The sequence below is a fragment of the Pezoporus flaviventris genome, unplaced genomic scaffold (assembly GCF_033815535.1).
Source record: "Pezoporus flaviventris isolate CSIRO_AGI_PZ_B2104156 unplaced genomic scaffold, CSIRO_AGI_Pfla_v1 ptg000055l, whole genome shotgun sequence".
NCBI classification, from domain to species: domain Eukaryota; kingdom Metazoa; phylum Chordata; class Aves; order Psittaciformes; family Psittacidae; genus Pezoporus; species Pezoporus flaviventris.
Genome location: NW_026892603.1, coordinates 2,891,864 through 2,911,115, shown reverse-complemented (window position 1 = coordinate 2,911,115; position 19,252 = coordinate 2,891,864). Strand labels below are relative to the sequence as shown.

Genomic DNA, 19,252 nt, shown 5'->3' with positions numbered 1-19,252 from the left:
CTTTATTTTTATCCTTTCCTGCATGTCCCCTCTGCCAGATGTCCTGAATTACAAAGTCCAGTACAAATGAAGACAAAAGGCTGCTGTGAGAACATGCAGACCATGTTTGCTCTGAGCAGTCTGATCCAACGCATAGTATTTGTTGGCAGGAAGCCCTTCCTGCCAGGTGGACACAGATAGGAAGTACAATATGATGCAGAGTAGCTTTAGGTGACAAAAACACCATATAGGTTCTGATTTCTAAATTCTGTTCCTGTTTCTACCTCTAAATTGCTTTTATGCTGTAGAAATCAGAAGTTTGTATGGATTTCCTACCTGCTGTAGCGTAACACCACATATGCCTTTCTAGATAAGCTGTATGATGATGATTGATATTTGCGGAGCAAACAGTTTAAAGAGTGCTTCCTAGATGGTAGCAATACAGCCTGCTCAGAGATTAGAAGAGCAAGAAAATAAGGCTGATCCCTTATTAAACTCAGCTCAGATATACATTGCATGACTCTGCAGATGAGGACTAGAATAATAATGCCAGCAATCTGGTTAAAATTTAGTGTTAGATCTATGAATGAAGAGGTCCACCGTAGAGGGTTAGCAGAGTAGATCTTTGTCTTCTGAAGCTGTGTGTTTCTTTCTGGCTTACTTGGTCTGCCAATATTTCCTAGGAAGTACTAGGTGTGATGAAGATTTTGGAAGGGTATCTTGTTATTTTTCTAGAATCAGTAACATCACTGACCTTGTGCAACCTGTGTGAAGTGTTTTACTTTCTTCTTTTCTAGAGTCGGAGTCTGAAGGGGAGGAGAACTGAGACGGTTCAACGACGCACAGTCTCAATCTAGGTTAATGCCAAGTGCGCTTGGGAATGCCATATGTTCAAGCAAAGAGGCTTTACTTCAGTGTCATACAGAAAACTATAGGCTAGGCTCTCCTTTTGTTTAGAAGAATAAAGGTTTTTAATGGAGCCCTGAGGCATTAGATGCTTTACTTGGGACTCTACCTCTGGCTCATTGTACACTAACTTAGGCAAAGACATTCAGCAAGGAGCCATATAGAAAAAGTGGAAATGAAATACTTATGGACTCCTTTTTATTAACGGTCTTTTTCAGGTACTATGGCATATGAACACTCCAATTTTTGTTTATAGAACTGTTTGGTCTGTGTTTGTAGCTCAATATTGGCTTGTGTATGTGATTTGACACCACCACATTTTTTTGAATAAATGGCTTTTATATCTTAGTTTTGTGGTGTTAATGTGTGTGCTTTCTAAATGTGGCTTGCCGAAGTTCTTATGATTCTTCAAGTGAAAATTGCACAAGAATGGCAAGAAACTGTTTGCATACTTCTTACCCCCCAAAATCGCATCTGTAGTTAATTTGGATCATTAGTTAATCTTTATTCCCATGTTATGTTTAATACATTTCCATAATACGATTATATTACCATATAACTTTGGGCAGATTAACCAAATTCCATAGCAAATGTTGATTCATTCCATTAATTAATTCAGAGAAAATATACAGGAACAAATCTGTGGAGTCCCAATTTTGCATGTACAGAATTTATGCAAATGATAGAATAAAATACTGTTCTCAGTTACTGGCAATAGCTAAATCTTGCAAGAACACATCTCATTTTAGAAGTATTATCTTCAAAACATCTAGAAGTCATTACATATGAAATCTGAAATTTGTTTACATAGCATGATGTTACAGTCAGGCATATGACTGAAATACATAAATGAATGTGTAAACTTCTTAAGATCCATCTTACTTTCTTTAATATTCGCCTTATGTCTTGATGTGATGCCACTTACAATTCCAGTGCTTGAGACCTGGCAAGGATTTTGCATAAACAGAGCCAATGAACATGTTTGTACATGCATGAAAGCCTCAAAACCCAAGCCCAGAGGTAGAGGTCTGACACTGTGGGAACAGCACTCAGGATTAGAGTCCCTGGAATCCTGTGTTATGCCTTGTGGATGTGAACTCAACAGCAAAGGTACAGTGCAGCACCATCTCCTGACTGGCACTGTTTCCCACACAGTAGTTGATCAGGTAACAGTTGCTAATTTTTTGTTTCTCACCAGTCCAGTTTCATTGGAAGCAGTCTTCTCCTGCCCCATGCCCTACTTCGCTGTCCATGCGTCTAACCATGCTGATGACACACAATGACTCTAGCAGCACACTGCACCACTCCAGTTCATCTTCTCTTTAAGAGTGTTACTTAAAACACTGTGTATCCTTCCCTTTAACATAGAGTTAAATCCACATGAAGTATGAGTGACTGGAGGATTAGTAAGCTTTAGAAAAGACACCCTTGTATTCCTATGAAAGAGCATAATGAACTAATGAAATGCTGTATTTTGTCATTAGAAACCAATAACCTAACAGATAGTACAGTTTTCTATAGAGAAGTCAACTCTTCATATAATCCACAGTTGTAATGGGGTTGTAAACGTCTCAGTATGTATCTAGCTTTACTGGAAACAGCAAACAGCAAGTGGAAATCCAGTGCTGCTGAATGCCAGCTTTCCCTAGAACAGCATTTATTTTTGTTAACAGGTATTTCCCCTTTGGAAGGGGAAATATGCCATGTGGGTATTTCCAGTAACTTAGAGAAGACAGTAAGACAGTCGTATTAAAAAGCAGAATGGATGCTGTGGCTGCACGCTTTCCATTTCAGTCTTTGTTATTATAGAAAATAAATCTGCCAAGCACTCCTGACCTGTTGAGTCATTACTGATACAGAAGCACTACTGCTAAAGCCATTTCAAATTCAGAACTGCAGCTTTCTGAGCTCCTTACGAGTATTCACCTGGGTGTATGTAAAACTGATTTTCAGTATGCTCTAAAACTCGGCCTTATTCCCAAGGTGCGGATCTGGAAGGAGGTGCAGAGGACACCAAGGCTGGCTGTGGGCTGCCTGGGCCATCTGCTGGAGAGAGGCATCATTATCTGCTGGAGAGACATCATTGTCTGCAGGAGGCACTTGGCAAAAGGCAGCAGGTACAGGATGCCTGCTTGAGTCTGTGCCCTCAGCTTGCAGTGGCTATAAGCAAAGCTCACTCATGCTCAGTTGGATCCACTTCACTGACATTCAGGTACCTAAAAGGCCAGGCACCCACTGGGTTCGACTCAATCCTTAGGGGTCCCTTCCAGCTTGAGATAAGTCTATGCTTACTGGCACAGTCTCCCCGGGCTCCATTTAAAATTTTGTTGGAAAGAAACAGGTGATGTAGGACAGGGCCCCACTGGCCAAGTTGTTCCCTGTGATTTAGAGCAGAGTGAGGAGTTGCACTCTGGACTGATGGTATTTGTCCAGTTTTCAGTTCCACAATTCCCAAAGCCTGACTCTGTGTTCATACTATGTCTAATGTTTAGCTCCCAGGAGCTCCTCTCAGCTTGCCCTCATGCAGCAAAATGCTATTATTTTCCTTAGACACCAAGTGTTCTCTAGTTTTCAGGAAACTTCCCCACTTAATCTTTGAGATTAGTTCACGTGGGGATTTTTCACACATATGTTTTCACCCACTTTACATATACGCTGGTAACTGAACTAGGTAGGGGCACAAATATAAACAGACCTGGGTTGCACCAGACTGAAATTCAGTATAAACTCATGTAATGATCAAGCTTTTCAAGAAACATGGTTTATAAGCTGCGCAGGGCTTTTGATGTGACACTCTTCAGGCAAAGCACCCTTCCCTGGAAGCCTTCACAGAGTCTGCATTTCACTTAAAAATATCCACAACCCAAAGCATTTCTTTAACACAACCCTTGAATTAGTGTTTCTCTGCTAAAGAAATGAAAGATACAGTCAAGACCAAATATATTCTTCAAATATGGAATCAGTTGTCTTATAAAAATCATAGAATCATGGAATAGTTAGGGTTGGAAAGATACTTCATAGAAAATGTGCTTCACATAACATATTGGATTTAATTTTGAAACATCAGTGGAATCTGCATGTTGGAATTATATCTCTTAACATCAGATTGCAATAGAATGCCCTTTAAAATGGGGATTATTCAATTTGAATGTTTCTTCCCTTTGGGCCTCTCCCTTCTGAAATCATGCAGAGGTTTTAATTAAGAGAGCCCATTTATATAATTTTAAAACATTCTAGCATGCAGATGCTCTCTAGAAGGGACTGCATCTTCCTTGGGATGCAATAGTGAGTTGGGTTTTATGGTCTCCTTGGTTAATGCCCTGGCTAGAAGTCTGAAAGATGTTCATACGGTTACCATCTTACTGCTTCGACTACTTAACTGCATTGCAGGCTTGTCAGACTGTGTCAGGCCTTGTACAAAGGGGGCTCAATCCCACAGATCACAAATGATTACTGGGTTGACACACCCTTCAGCATTTTCAGCAGCAATCCTGCTTTAACCCATACCATGTTTTGGCTGATAGATATTTACCCCCAGGACATGTGGTAATGACCTTTTGTGCCAGCATCCCTCCTGCCTGCTTGGCCAGCACAACCCAAACCCAGTGGTCAGACCTGTGCCAAAAGGCGTGGTGGAGAAAATTCACACCGCCAGTACTTGGAAGCTTTGTTTATACATAATATAAATAATATAATACTTTTAGCCTGAACACAATCACTTGCTGCTTGGAATTTACTCTACTGTGTACGAGTAACTGAGGTGACAAGCGGAGAAACAAGTGATTTAGCCTTCTCCCTTCCTGTGCTGTAAGAAATAGTTGGGCAACTAAGATTGTTTAAGAAAAAGCACAATTGATTATCTAGGTGTTAGAATTGCTTTCAGTTTCCTTTTAATATGTCTTAGCTATGCATTATTTCACCTCTTTAGCTTTCTTTTTTAAATAAAAATTCCCTTCAGCGGGGATTCAGTGGGGTTGCTGATCTCTGGCTTCTGTTTGGAACACCTTCCTCAAATTGTGAGCTTCAGGATCCAGCAGGGTCAGCCCTGGGGTGGTGGCAGATGCAGGGCATGTGATGACCCAGCCTCGCAGAGCCTGTCTGAACAGCACATGGAGAAGAACAGAACCTGTTGCTCTCAAATATGCCCTTACTGAGGCACTGGTAAATGGCCCAGTAATGGGTCTCCTCTGCCACCTCAAAGGCTTTCCTTTAAGTTCCCAACATGTTCATGGACAAGAATAACTGCCTTTAAAATCACATTTGCACTTAAAAATGGGACTTCCAATTATCTAAAATAAGGCTTGTGGACAAAGACAAACCAGACCTTTCTCAAAAAGAGCCACAAATAATATTACATGGATTAACTGCAGAGAACCATTCAGTGCTGGCTCAGCTGTGCTGGTTCAAAACAAGGACAAATTATGTCAGTGTATCTTTTCCCAAAAAAGCCTCATCTTTTGATTTTGGAGGGGAAAAAGGCAAATCTTGAGGGTTGGCTGCTTCCACATCTCCACCATTCTTTTGGTTTTGTGCTGTGATATTTAAGGAAAAGTTAATTTCTGGTCCTTACCAGCCTCATGGGACTTTAGAGCTTTAAACAAATCCAGGGAGGGGAAGTTACGACAATGCCTGCAGATGTGATTCAGGCAGACAAGCACACCCTGTGTGTGTAACCTGTATTTGGTCTGTGGGACGGAACTAGCTGTGATGGTGTACCTGATGACCTACCCACTTGCTATTTTTTCCTGGCAGGAATCATGTCACTCCACACAGGAGCAGGGGTTTCAGATGCAGAACAGTGTCCTTAGTACCCAGAGAAAAAGGGGAGTGAAGAGCTTGCTTCCCTGCTGCCCCTCCCATGAGGGATGCAAGAGAACAACGTACTTGTGCAAGCCTCAGCCATGGCCGAGCAGGACCATCTGTTTTCAGACATACACAGGATGTGTCCCCTATTTGCAGGAGAGGTGTTGATGAACTGCATGTGCCACAATCCACCATCTTCTCCCAGTCAGCAAGAGGCCAGTGCTGGAACTGCTGATGTGACACAGCTGCAGACTGACAGGTAACATTTTGGTACTTGGATCTGTCACTTACACAGCTGCTGGCTGCCAAAAACTCAATTACCTCAGTCCAAGTGTCTCATTTAGCAGTTCAATGTTAATGACTGCCTCTGTGTGCTGCACTCATTGCTAGTACTGCTACTGATGGTGTTACAAGACTCAAGTGTCTGCTTCTGTACTGTCCAGCACCCTTCACCCTATGGGACTCCAGGGAAACTGCAAACTGCTCTGGAACTCCACTAGCAGGGAAAAAAAAACCCTGTGAACATCAAATTTCTCTGATTTAGTAACACACAGGGATAAAAAAAGTAAAGATTCAACCCACAATGAACAAATGACCATACCATGGCAACTTCACAGTGATGATTAAGATGTATTTGCATTGCAGTCTCTTCCAGTACATTAGCTGCCTGAGATTTTTCTGTTTATTTTCCCCGATGAGGTTTAGGAACATTGCTGACAGGCCAGCATAACTCTCTCCATATCATTACTGTTATTGCTGGGATATTTGCATAACCCTGACAGCTACAAATTATGCCAGAAGAAGTAACAAAACGGTATTGTTGATGTATCCAAGGATATGACCAAAATAAGGTTTGCAGCCAGACCTATGTTATTAGACCCGCTAGTCTAGCTGAGAAAAATCAATAAGCTTTCAAGTACATTAGTCCTTCTCCAGGTCCAAAATAGAAGTAACAGCCTTGAAACAAAAACCAATTGAGAACAACTGCTGTTAAATTCAGTTAGATTTGTATCCACAAGACCACCTGAGAGAAAATAGATGGGATCTGTGACGCTGAAGGATATTCTACAGGGAAATGTGCAGGCAGATAATTTATACGTTCTGGAATAAAGAAGACACGTCAGTGGAAGGTTAAAAGTAGTCACAGAATCTCTCTTTTACTCTGTTGATGACCAAAAGAAGTTCAAATACAGGAGACTCAGACTTATCCATCTTTGCTTAAGGGTCATAGATAGCACTGCACCAACTGGGAGAGTGTGGTATTTAGCATGTGGCTGGGTGCCCTCCCTGCATCAAATCCGTCCCTTTCTGCCCCTACGATCTAGGCCCTTGGGATAACACAGTGCAAAGAGATGTTCTGAAAGAGCCTGGTGATGAGACTATACTTCCACAACCAGAAATTTCTCTGGTGTCAAGAGATAGGAGCATTGCATGGACAGACCTGCATTTTAACAATAAAAATGTTTTTCTTGGTTTTATCAAGACAGTGGGATTCTGGGGTTAACAGAGATGACACTATTTTTTTCTTGCTATCACACACTTCACATCTTCTGCGTTTTGCTTTCAGCTTAAGACATTAGTGAATCCAAAAACCTCTGAACCTGTAAAGCTGTTCCAGAAGAAATCATTAGGGCTGATTTGTAATCAAAGGGTTTCTTATCCTCTACCCAGCTGAGAACGTACTGAATTCTCTCTCCCCTCACAAAACATGTAATTCAGTAAATCCAACATGGAGAAACCTTCAACTCGCAGACCGATCCTTCTCACACAACCTGATGTCTCACATTCCTCTCCCTCCCAGGCTGGCCCAGGTTTCCAAAAAGACTGGGGAAACATTGTGTCATCCCCAGCTCAGCTTCTATGCCTTGCAGTGAGCACCACCTGCCCCCCTGCTGGCTGTCGAAGCACCTGTGCAGTGGCACCTCCTCCAGCCCCTCATCTAGGGAAGGAATGAAGGAAGGGAGATCTTTCTTACTCAGGGGCTGTGCTGGTTTTGAACCCCCGTGGTGCCCTTCCAGCCTCCCTGCCGAGCCCAGGGAAGGCACAGCACATGAACAACATCTGCTGGCACAATTCTGCTGTTCCTCGGGAAATCTGTGCCGAGTACTAAAATAATCATAGCAGCCAGATTCACAGGGATGCAGTCTCCAGAGACCCCAAACAGGCCAGCAGCTTGTCAGGGGAAATAGCAGCACCTGGCAACACTGCAAAGACAGAGAACTAGCAGTCATGAGAGAAGCACAGGATACAAAAAACAGGACAGGAATACAGAGCAAATGCATAAAAATCAAGGTTACATGCTGCCACTTCTGCACCAAACAGCATGCACATACTACTCTCCCTTGTGCTGTTTCTCTCACAGGCACACCCAAGTCCCTCTTACCAGTGAGCAGATTACTTTATCTCATTTTTTTTCCATTTATTTCAGCTTCCAACTGCATTTTGTGCATAATCACATTCACGGCTTTTGTCAAGGTTTTCTTGGTTTTGTGTTTTAATATTTTTATAAATAGTTATATTTAAGTGATTTATGTAGCATCTATGTCATTATGTTACAATTTAGTGGCTGCTACAGCAACTGAAATGACTTGTTTTTTAAATAAACCTTCCTGAAACAGCAGCTGATGGTGGTCCTTTAACTGAAGAATTCTCAGGGCAAAATGCAGCTCAAATGATGCAGGCCCCCCTCTGAATCATTTATTTAAACCTGAATAACACAATCCTCCCTTCAAGGACTAGAAAAGCGATTAGCCACTTGTTTGCCTGTGTGCAAACTCACTTTTACACACTAAAGTTGAGTAGCTTAGACGAGATTCAAGAATCAGATGCAAGCAAAAAGAATCAGCGTGGATACATCAAATATATATGAATACATTTACTAAAGAAGTCCTAAAGCATTGCTTCTCGTGACCCTAAACTCAAGATGGTTTCCACAGGGTCTGGGAGACGTCTAAAAGCTGTGAGCAGATACGGCCAACCTACTGAAGAGGAACACATGGTGGTGCTGATGCTGCAAAGCAACCCTGGTTTTTTAACGTGAAAAAAAGGACAGAGAAAACACAGATGAGCAGTGTGATCTTTTGGGGAATACTAATCCTCAGAGAGGAAAAACAAAAAAAGGACAACTTATTCCCATATTAAGGGAAGAATCCACTAGGGACAACTGTAACTGTAATAGTATAGATGGGAAGTTAAAATAAACTAGAGGAAAAGTACAAAAGCACTGCCTTTCTACAAACCTAGAGAGTGACAGCAGAACAACAACCTTTTTTGCTCTATCCAAATTATTTTTTCTACAAAACAGTTCACTCACAGGTGACCAGTGCTCCAGATCTGTCGGCTCCTAACACAACTGATTTTTTGCTCTATCCAAATTGCATGAAGAAATATTTCCTGGGGAAAGGTAGCCTTCAGAACCACTTTATTTGGAGTTATGTCACATTCATTTAAGACTGCAGCCTTTAAAAAATAGGTTCCTGTTTAAAATGGTTTGCTACTGCTGAAGCAGCCTTGTTTTTCAACAGCATCCCAGTTATTCCTTTGTCAGCTGCTGTGTTTCAGTGGCATCAATAAGGCACACAGCACCAAGTATACTGTGAGATGTCATAGCTTGGGCTGCTTTAGGGAAACTGTGCTATCAAGTTTCAATACATTTCCAGAAGAAAAGCCACTCTTGCAGTGACAGGCTGGCAGCTTCCAGAGCAGACATCTCTCACTCATACATGGAAGGTGGAAATGAAACACAAGACGGTGTCAAAAAAACTTTCAAGCTTATACTGGGAAGTAAATTAATTATTTTTAACTTGAAAATCCACCATTTAAAATTCTCTGCAGAATTAAGTTTAGATTTACCTTTATGTTTACTTGAAATTCAGTGTACTTTCTGTAAAGCACAGTAACTGCAAACTTCTCTCATTTTGGGATTCTTCACTTAAACAAAAAAAAAAAGAAAAAAAAAAGAGACTAGAACAGCATAAACCCCTCTGTGTTCTTCCTTCAGCCCTCATTGTTTGCTTCTCTTACGGTCTTGCACAAGGGTTCTTGACCCATGTGAAAGTACATAACTAAATGGAAACTGCATTAGCACACTGGCAGAACACTCTTTTCTTTGACCATGTAAACTATACAGAAAAAAAGAACAAACCAAGGTTAATAGCAGGCTGATTCATATCACCCTGTTTTCAACTGATGGCTGCCTCTATCAGCATCAACTAGGAACATGGAAAACCACAGCTTCAAAAGGGCTAACCCTAAATTGGGAATGGAGGCTGGCAAGCCAGGCAACAGAAAGAGGCAAGTCTTGGGACTCTAAGAAGAAACTCTGCTGAAAGATAAGCCATGCCCTATCACCTTTGTCTTTCTTTTAGGGAAATTGTACGAAGCAAATTCAACTGACACAAAATTCCTATGTGCTTAAGGGATTAATTACTGCAGATACCAGTATCTGGCTGTCAGCTCATGCAGATTTTTGGGCACTGACAGCAGAAAGCACTGACAGTAGTATCCATAAGCAGCTAACCTGTGGGATAAAATATGAAGCCAAGTTTAAATAAATGATAAGCCTATATATTGCTTAGCTTGCATAAAGTCAGAAATGCACTCCACACCAAGACAAACAGGCCGATTTTCAGTATGACATGTCTGCTACTCTGCTAGAGTTGGATGTATAGTTCAAGAGCAAAGCAGTAAATTCAGAACAAGCGTGAGACTTTAGGGTTTTGCTGTTAAATTCTGGGTATCACCTGACACTCCAAGTAACAAACAAGGTTTGTTTCATCTATTTCATAGTTAGTAGGTACCTATTCCACTTGGTGTCATCTGCTTGCAAGAAGACTACTGGGAACTAAAGAGCTCACGCAGGAACATACTCATGAGCACTGCTGCTTTACGTTTTTATGCAAGGGCGTGATACTCCTTTCATGCTTTCAAGGGAGAAGACTTTCAAGGGAGAAGACCAGATGATGAAACTGCTTCCCATCTTGTGCGCAGATGATGATGCATCAGAACTGGCTGGCAGTGGCAGGTTGTTTTCCTAACTAGAGGATAGAGTCATAGCTTTTTCTCTGTGTTCCTCACACATGCGCAAAAGTACTGTATTCACATTTCTAGCAGCTCATGGCTGTAGGTCTTCTTTTTGCAAGCAAAGAAGCTAGATTATACTAATAATGAGTATTTTAAAGAAAGACTAATTGCTAGGGGCAATTGCCTTCCACATAACAGCATAAGTAAGTTTGGAGTTGGCTGCAGGAAGCATTAGAACATTTCACTGCCTAAATCTAGAATTCTGCCTTTTTCCCTTCTAGACTTAACTAAAAGCATCCCAATTCTAGGACATCCCCAAATCCTGGTCTCGAAGAGAAGGACTGGGCTTTGGGTAAAACCTTTCATCTGCTACTATTCAAAATATCATTAGACTATTTTCAGACTCCAGTTTTTTCTTTAATACATTAGATGTGACAAACTCTCCTTACCTTAATCCTCTATCAGCTTAATTCAAAATGGATTTTAAATGTGCCAAAAGGGGATCCTTACAATTAAGATCTTCAGAAAATCCCAGGAACTAGCTTCTGAACGTATAAAATATTTGCTGTTTTTACTTTTTTTAGAAGGCTGATTCTGAAATACACTTCCCTTTATAATTAGTGTCCCGGTGCTATTTCGGTTTTTTATTGTTCCCCCCCCCCCCCCTTACCTGCCTATAAACCTGAGAGGGACAAACTTCACCAAGCCTATCTTCTGTCTGGCAAGCACTATTCATGGGACGATTCAAAATAGGCATCAACTCAGCTCATAAGTAGACGTGCTATTGTTAAACTCCAGCGTTATTTTCCCCCCTTTCTCTGGTGGAAGTCATAAAGAATGGCCTAAAAAGCTGCTCCGTCCAGAACACATGCTTGCCTGCCGCTGCTTTTGTTTGAGAAGAGTCTCTCTTCTAGATAGTTTTCTAATAGTGATTTACCTTTCCAGGCTTCATCTGGGAACTTTATGCCCTTTTGATTTTGGTCAGAAAGTTATATTGGTCAGAATATAAAAAAGTTGGAAAGTTGTATTTGGTCAGAAATGTATTGAGGATTTATCTTTCCAAAAGCAGAGATGAACAAGCCATTATTTCTTCAGTTGTCATTTGTAACTTGTTACATTTATTAAACTGAACATTTGCTATGTCACTGTGATCTTGGGAGAAGCTAATTTCTGACCTAGCTGAGGGTTGCTCTAGCCACTGTACTGAAATGGCCTGTTTTCCTGTCCTAATTTCACCTTCTCAATCTTCAGTGCTCCACTTCACTAAAAAATAAATAAATAAGCAAGCCAAACTGTTCTTCTGCAGAGAAGAACCTCTAATGCAAACACCATAGGCAAATTTATTCTGTATGCCAGAATCATCTCTCCCTCATGTCTGGCTTGTAGTGATCATCAAATGAAACACCAGCACATCACTTTGTAAGTCTATCTATAAGCCATCAACAGCTACGCCTACCCGTGCTACTCCCCGCTGCCTGGTGACAACAAATGCTTCTTTAAGGTTGGGAATAGAATGGCAGGAGTGCAACAGCACTGCCAGGGAACTGAATTTGTTCCAGGAAGTGAAGACAAATTAATCTGCATGCAAACACTGTGGCACAACCAAACTGTTACTAATTCAATAAATAACTGGGTTATGTCCACAGTTCATTTGCACTGAATTAAGCTTAAAAAAAAAAAATACAATCTTGATTGTTACTGCAGATAACATTGTAAGTGCATGTTTTCTTGACTCCATATATTCTACCGGCTGCATTACTGATAACTAAGTTGACTAACTGACATGACTGAATAACTGAGGCAGTTCAGGTGACCGAGATGACTCAGATTTCCCTGCCCAGTGACACAAGAAATGACTGGACATTGGAACCCCTCCTTTCTGTGGAGAGACATGGTTGGTCATAAACAGCATTTTATTTCACAGACTTCGCTGACCTTAACACAGATCCTACAGCCATTATCAAACTTCAGACATGCTTACTGGTCCAAGCAGAGGAGCATGCTTTAATGGTCAACTGCCAAGGTAGGATAAGCCCTTTGTTTACTCCAAGTTAAGCCAGCTGAAACTCTGTTCCTTTCTTTATATACACTATTCACCTCAACACTAACAACTAAAAATGTCAACTGTACACAATGAATGCCTTGAAAACAATTTTGACAAACAGCAAACGCTTGGCTTGTTTTTTAGGGCTGATGCAGTAAGCTTTATAAACAATGCTACAGGACCTTTTTTCAGATATAAAAGGAAAATGAGAAATTCCCTAGATGCTGCATCTTCATAGCAACAAGTACAAAAATACTGATTTTAACAGTTGTTTGCCGTTTTCCTGTAGTGTCCTAAAAGAAGCAAAAAGACAGATGCCAGCCTTTAAAAAACCAAAACCAAAACAAACAAATACCAAGACAAATTAGCCAGAGAAGAACCTGTGCAAGGTCCACTACAAACTTCTTTAAAATGGAATTAGCAATGATTTTAACATGCCTGATTGTCTTACAACAGAATGCATAAAATTTAGACTAGTATTTTTTATTTTTCCTACTATCACAAGTATTTTGCTTATGCATTTGAAAAGAGAAAGTCAAATTAAAGTCTAAATTGAGTAATTACAAGTACAGAGATTGCACGAGACATTCGTGCTCCTGGAAACACCTGGTGCTTTCTAACCCTGTTTTTTCCCCTCCCCAGTTTTGATGCGCATGAGCAACTTTACACAAACAAGGAAAGAAAAAATGACTTTACAAGATAAAGAGTGAAATGAAATACTCAAAATGCTGTCAGCAGCTCACTGTAAACCTGGGAAAAATTAAGCGATAAAAATCAATTTCTGCATACGATGTTTCACTCGCAATGTTTTAGATCCTCTGTAAGTAAGAAAAAAAGGTCACACTGTCTTAATGTTAAGAAAATAGTATACACTTTAAGAGAACTTCATATACTTGAGCATCCACATTTCAAATTTGTGCCTCAGGAATGACACAGACCTTTGGATTTCAGGCACATAAATAACATAAACCAGCAGTAATGATGTGAGATCACAGCCTACAGAAGCAGAAGAATTTGCATTCAGTGTTTCAGCAGAAAGCCCCATACAGAAAACCTCCTGAGAACAACCCAGCTGATGTGAGCTGTACAAGGAAATAAAAAGTAAACTACCCAAAGAGCTCCATCTGGTGCTCTTTTGACTAGTAAGAACTGTGATAGCATCAAGCCCCAGTAACTGTGTTTTCACTCCCCTCTCTCCTCACAGGAGCATTTCCTTGCACACTTCTGTGCCATCTGGAAGTGCACGTCAGCAGCATTACAAGTGCCCAGTGTAGTCCCCACCACTACTTTCATTTCCCATGAAAGAACAATTAATTCATCCTGTTGCCAGCAATTCCATTGAAAGACATCAAAGAAGGGCAAGAGAACAAAGACTGCAAGAAGAAAGCAGAGAATGAGCATCAGAAAAAAGTGACAGAAGAAAATGAAAAGGATATTCTGCTCTTGTTATGTCTGGCAGCTCCGGATTCATGTAACAGATGAGAGTGCAGAATCTGTCCCCTACAGAAACAAAGGGTGAAGAGACAAATACTGAGGACCCTCACTTGGACCAGTTATTTAAATAACCTTCAATAAAACATAATCAAATAAACACTATCTATGCTTTTCCTACAGAGAAGGAAAGATCCCCCCCTGCAACTTGCAGTTGAGAGCCTTTTTATAACTGACAATTTGTAAGAATTAAGCCTATTTAGTTCTAGACAGAATACAAGCTAAGTTCTGCAGCCTGACATGGAATAGGAGCACATAGTCCTGAACACTATCTGAAACTGTAGCAGTCAGCACAGCCAAATGCTGTAACAGCAGAAGTATTATCCTAAATCAAAACCACATTATTCTAAGTTTGTACTATAACTCGTGAACAAAACTGGAAAGGCCGTGAAGGAACAACTGGCTTAGTTTGTCATAGTTCCATTTATTTAACTGGAGCCTCTGATTATTTATACCAGCTGAACACCGTGCCCCAAAGTTTATGGTCATGGGAACAATCCAAGTTGCATTAGACACGGTTAGATGCCTGCCTGAAGAAGTAACTTGTAATAGGTACTTCCCACCCACAAAGGGCTGTAGGAGCTGTGTCCCTTAATATGTAACACCAGCATTAATTAAGAAAGCGGAGGTACGCCTTTTAATAATTAATAGTGAAGGAGATCCAAGAAGGGCAGCGGACAATAATATTGAATAATTCAGCACTATAACCAAAGGAACAACGGCACTGTAACTTTAGATGTGAGCATTTGCAACAAAATCCAAGAAAAACATTTGATATGCTGACGGCTTCTTGTGTTCAGGAAAGGGTATACATCCAAGATAGTCTTTCCTACTGAGTGGGCATCAAACAATTTCTGGAACCAGTCTTTACAACAAAATCAAAAGCAGCTGGTAAAATTGCACCAAGGCAAGTGACTTATACCGGTCTGTGCCAGATTCGGGCCCAAAAGATCAAAAGCATCATCCAGTAGAGGCAGTAGTTCATCAGTAAACCAGGATTCTTAACAGGGCAAATTAGCCACACCAGCAACTTAGTTTAATTAGCAAGGGGAAAAAAAAGCACAACAGATTTTTCACTCATCCTGTCACTTCACAAAGTTGCAGCAGCAGTGACAGCCTATGTCTGTCAAGCCTAGAAACAAACAAACAAAGCTTCAGCAGCTGCTGAGCAGTCAGATTTAATCTGCGGTCACAAATACTGAAGAATTTTAGTTTGTTACCTGGCTAGCAGCTGAGAGGTAGAAATACATCAGTAAAAAAATAATGAGCCTTTGTTACTGAATGAGAAAAAAATGTGCATTATATTTAATTGCAGAAGTCTGGCAAAATATCAGATGGTTTAAAAAAAGCATTAAAAAAGATGGTTTGTGGGGTTTTTGTTTTTTTTCTTTTTTTTTTTTTTTAAAGAGACCTGAGTGACAGACGAGGAAGGACAAAGCCTGCTGCTGCTCAGCCTTTTTCTATCTCATTGCTGGTAAGGATATTAGCCTGCTGTTGCTCTCCACTCTCCTTAGCAAACGAAGGGCAGCAAAACTGCATAATCCAAAATGTTTTTGGTATTTCCTTCTTAAATGGTTTTGATGACAGGTTCCTATTAAGAACTGTGAATTCAACAGAAAGTAGATGCAGCTTCTTCTGCTTACTAGGAACTGATCATCACAACTTCTCTGGCACTGAACCCCAATTAAGTAAAATTTCCGTGCTATGTATCCTTACAGACATCCCAGGGGAGGAACATATGTCTCCTTGTCTTTTTGAAGCCCAGCAAAAAGATAGGAAAACACCTTGGACACTAATCCTGTGACACATGTATGCACTGAAGTAGCTGATAGTTATCAGATTTATTGTGTTTGTTGTAAATGTATGGCCCACGGCAACTGGGGAGAAAGTATTCACGAGATACTACTGAATGGGCACACCACTCAAGCCAATTAGAAACAGTGACAAAAATTTGGTACTGACTATTAGGAAATTAATGGTACAGATGGAGGATTTCATCTGACTAGCTACAAGTAAAAATATTTAACGCTCAAACTAAGAAAACACGCAGATATAAATATGGAACAACAGGCACAGTGAAAACACGGAGTCACAGAATATTAGAATAGTTTGGGTTGGAAGGGACTTTCAAACGTCATCTAGTCCAATCCTCTGCAATGATCAAGGGCATCTTCAGCTAGGTCAGGCTGCCCAGAACCACATCCACCCTGGCCTGGAACGTCTCCAGGGATGGAGCACCCACCATCTTTCTGGGCAACCTCTGCCAGTGTTGTACCATCCTCATTGTAAGGAATCTTTTCCTCACATCTAGGTTGAATCGCTCTTCTTTCTGTTCAAAATCATCACCCCTCATCCTGCCACAACAGGCCCTACTAAAAAAATCTCTCCCCCTTTCGGTATTAGAAGGCTGCAATAAGGTCTCCATCGAGCCTTCTCCAGGCTGAACAAGCCCAGGTCTCTAGGCCGTTCCTCATAGGAGAGCTGCTCCATCAAACATGACTGTTGATAAATATTTATATTTAAAAATTTTAAAGAAACAAATATGCAGCTAGCAAAACTATAACAGTGTTATAAATGTGGCTCAAATAAATTGACGAGAGCCAGACCAATGAATCAAATCGGTTTATTGAGCAAGTGACAGCAAGCAAAACAGCACTGGGCGCCCGGGGAGTCTCCACTCTGCCAACGGCACACCCCCCACTTCCCCAAAGTCACTTGTTTTATACTCTTCTTCATCCGACATACGTGTCACCTCCTGGCGTCCTCTGTGTCTGTGTGATCTGTAGATAATGAGGCCCCCCACTATCGGCTCCTGGTTCCTTATAAGGCCCCCAATGTACCCTTAAAAACTTGTCCAGATTTCCAGGGACCCAATCTGAGGCTATTGTTTCGCATCCCCAGGAGGCACAATAATATTCCCTGGGGTGATTACAATATCCTCTTCCTGGATTCGAACTTGGGCAGAAGTAAAATCCCACACGATCTAAACACGGGCTTCTAGGTACTAGCTGACAGAGGCTAGCAGTAAAAGTGGGCCCTCCTGATGTGGTTATACTTTGGACTACTTGTTGATCTTCCCATCTGTACAAGGTCCACTTGAAAAGTTGATGGACATATCCTTTTACCGGGATTAATGTCCACCCCCATATCCAGTAGATGATCCAGAAAATTGGTGGGTTACCTCCTCTCATAAATCCAGATTTCCAATTCTTCCCTTGAAATCTGGTAGGGGTCTTACTACCCACCTGGCCCATCGCCTCTTTCCACCCTATACTTTTGGTAACTATGGCTCTTCTATATCCCCACCTTAGTACGTCTCTGGCTCCAACGCCTACTCCATTGCCTGGAGCAGCGAGGTCATTTTTCTTCTCGGCAGCAGTCGCAGTCTACAGGGGCTCAGCCATAGTTGAATCCTAATATCCCTGAGGGCAGAGTTTAGGGCTCTCGGGTATATGTTCCCCTTGTTCCAATCATCTCCCCTTCTGGATACAGGTAGCCGCCCTTAAAGGCACTTATGAGCCCACCAGTTTTCTGATTCTCAATAATCAATTTTTATTCCTGGTTTTCCTTTGTTTCCAATAACCTGTACCGTCTCTGGGGATATCTTACATCCTTGGGGCAATTTTTGACCAGTTGATCTTTCCGCTCCTGAGTCCACTAGGAACTCAACTTCTTGTTGCCAGGGACCCACTTTTAATTTTATCAAGGGCTCTGTTCTTTCTCGAGTCCCCAGCAGATAGAGCCCCTGACACCCCTAATCTTCCTTGAACATCTTCTCATCCATCATCCTCTTTCTACAGTCTTTCTTAACATGTCCTTTTCCTTCACAATAGAAACAAAGCACTGTTCCTCGCTCTTTTTCCCTTGGAGGTCTCCGGGGTCCCGATCCCTATTGTCGGGATTCAGGCCCCTTCCTAGGAGGGGGTACCCTCTGTCCTTCTCTGACCACCGCTACCACCATTCTAGCCTGCTTCTTTTGCGTCTCCTCTTCCCTTTGAATATATACCTTCTGAGCTTCTCTCAGTAGTTCATCTAAACCGCGGTCCTGCCAATCTTCTATTTTTTCCAGCTTCTTCCTAATATCCATCCATGATTTAGCTACAAATTGTGTTTTTAGTAAGGCTTGCCCTACTGGAGTACTAGGATCTAGCCCTGAATAAAGTTGGAGATTTTTTTTAAGTCTCTCTAACCATTCCGTAGGGGTTTCATCCTTCTTCTGGTGTTCACTGAAGGCTTTGTTAATATTTTGTCCCCCAGGGACCGATTCCCTTATCCCCTGAACTATGATAGTCCTTAAGTCCTGCATATGGCCTCTATCCATTTCATTTTGATTATTCCAATTAGGTCTCTGGAGGGGCCACTTAACATCTGCCACGGGACCTTGCTGATGTTGCTGGTCCCAAATTCTTATTCCGGCCCTCCAGACCATATCCCTTTCTTCTGCTGTGAACAAAATACCCAATATGGCCTGCAGTTCATCCCAGGTGTAAACGTTGGGCCCCAAAAACTGGTCTACTCATTCTGCAACTCCCAGGGGATCCTCTAATAAGTTACCCATTTCCTTCTTAAAGTCTCTAACGTCTCCCGAGTTTAAAGGGACAGAGACCTATCCCATACCAGGTTGCGCTCCTCCCATTGCAACCTCTGAGGGGATATAGATTACCCCTGCTTTCCCTTGCCCTACTTTGGCTCTGGGTCACCTTCCTGTTCTCCTCGGGCGATCTAGGGGTAGTTTGGAGCTCTTGGAGGAGGAGAGGGCTGCGGTGGTGGTGGTATATAAAGGGGAGGCAAAATGGGGATTTCATCCTCACCCCGCATCTTCTTCTTTGCCCCCCATTTTCTTTCTTTTAAAGGATATAAATTTGTCCTAGTCTCGGACCCTATCCATAAACTTGCATACTCGCTTTCCTCCAAACTAAATGGTTCCTTTGTGTTAACATAAATATTTAAAGCCTGGCAGATCCAGTCCTTAAAGGACCCAAATACGGGCCAATATAAATAATCACC

General features: G+C 41.5%; 1 protein-coding gene across 3 annotated transcripts in view; it reads left to right on the top strand.

The window, feature by feature from the left end:
* The window catches only part of BZW2 (basic leucine zipper and W2 domains 2), a 58,180-nt gene extending 56,947 nt beyond the window's left edge, over nucleotides 1–1,233 (top strand). For all 3 annotated transcript variants that reach the window (XM_061469219.1, XM_061469221.1, XM_061469220.1), the window contains one exon: nucleotides 777–1,233. In XM_061469219.1, coding sequence (XP_061325203.1) covers nucleotides 777–805 — 29 coding nt within the window. In that variant the 3' untranslated portion in view covers nucleotides 806–1,233. The remainder of the gene's footprint in view (nucleotides 1–776) is intronic.
* Nucleotides 1,234–19,252: the final 18,019 nt, after the last annotated feature.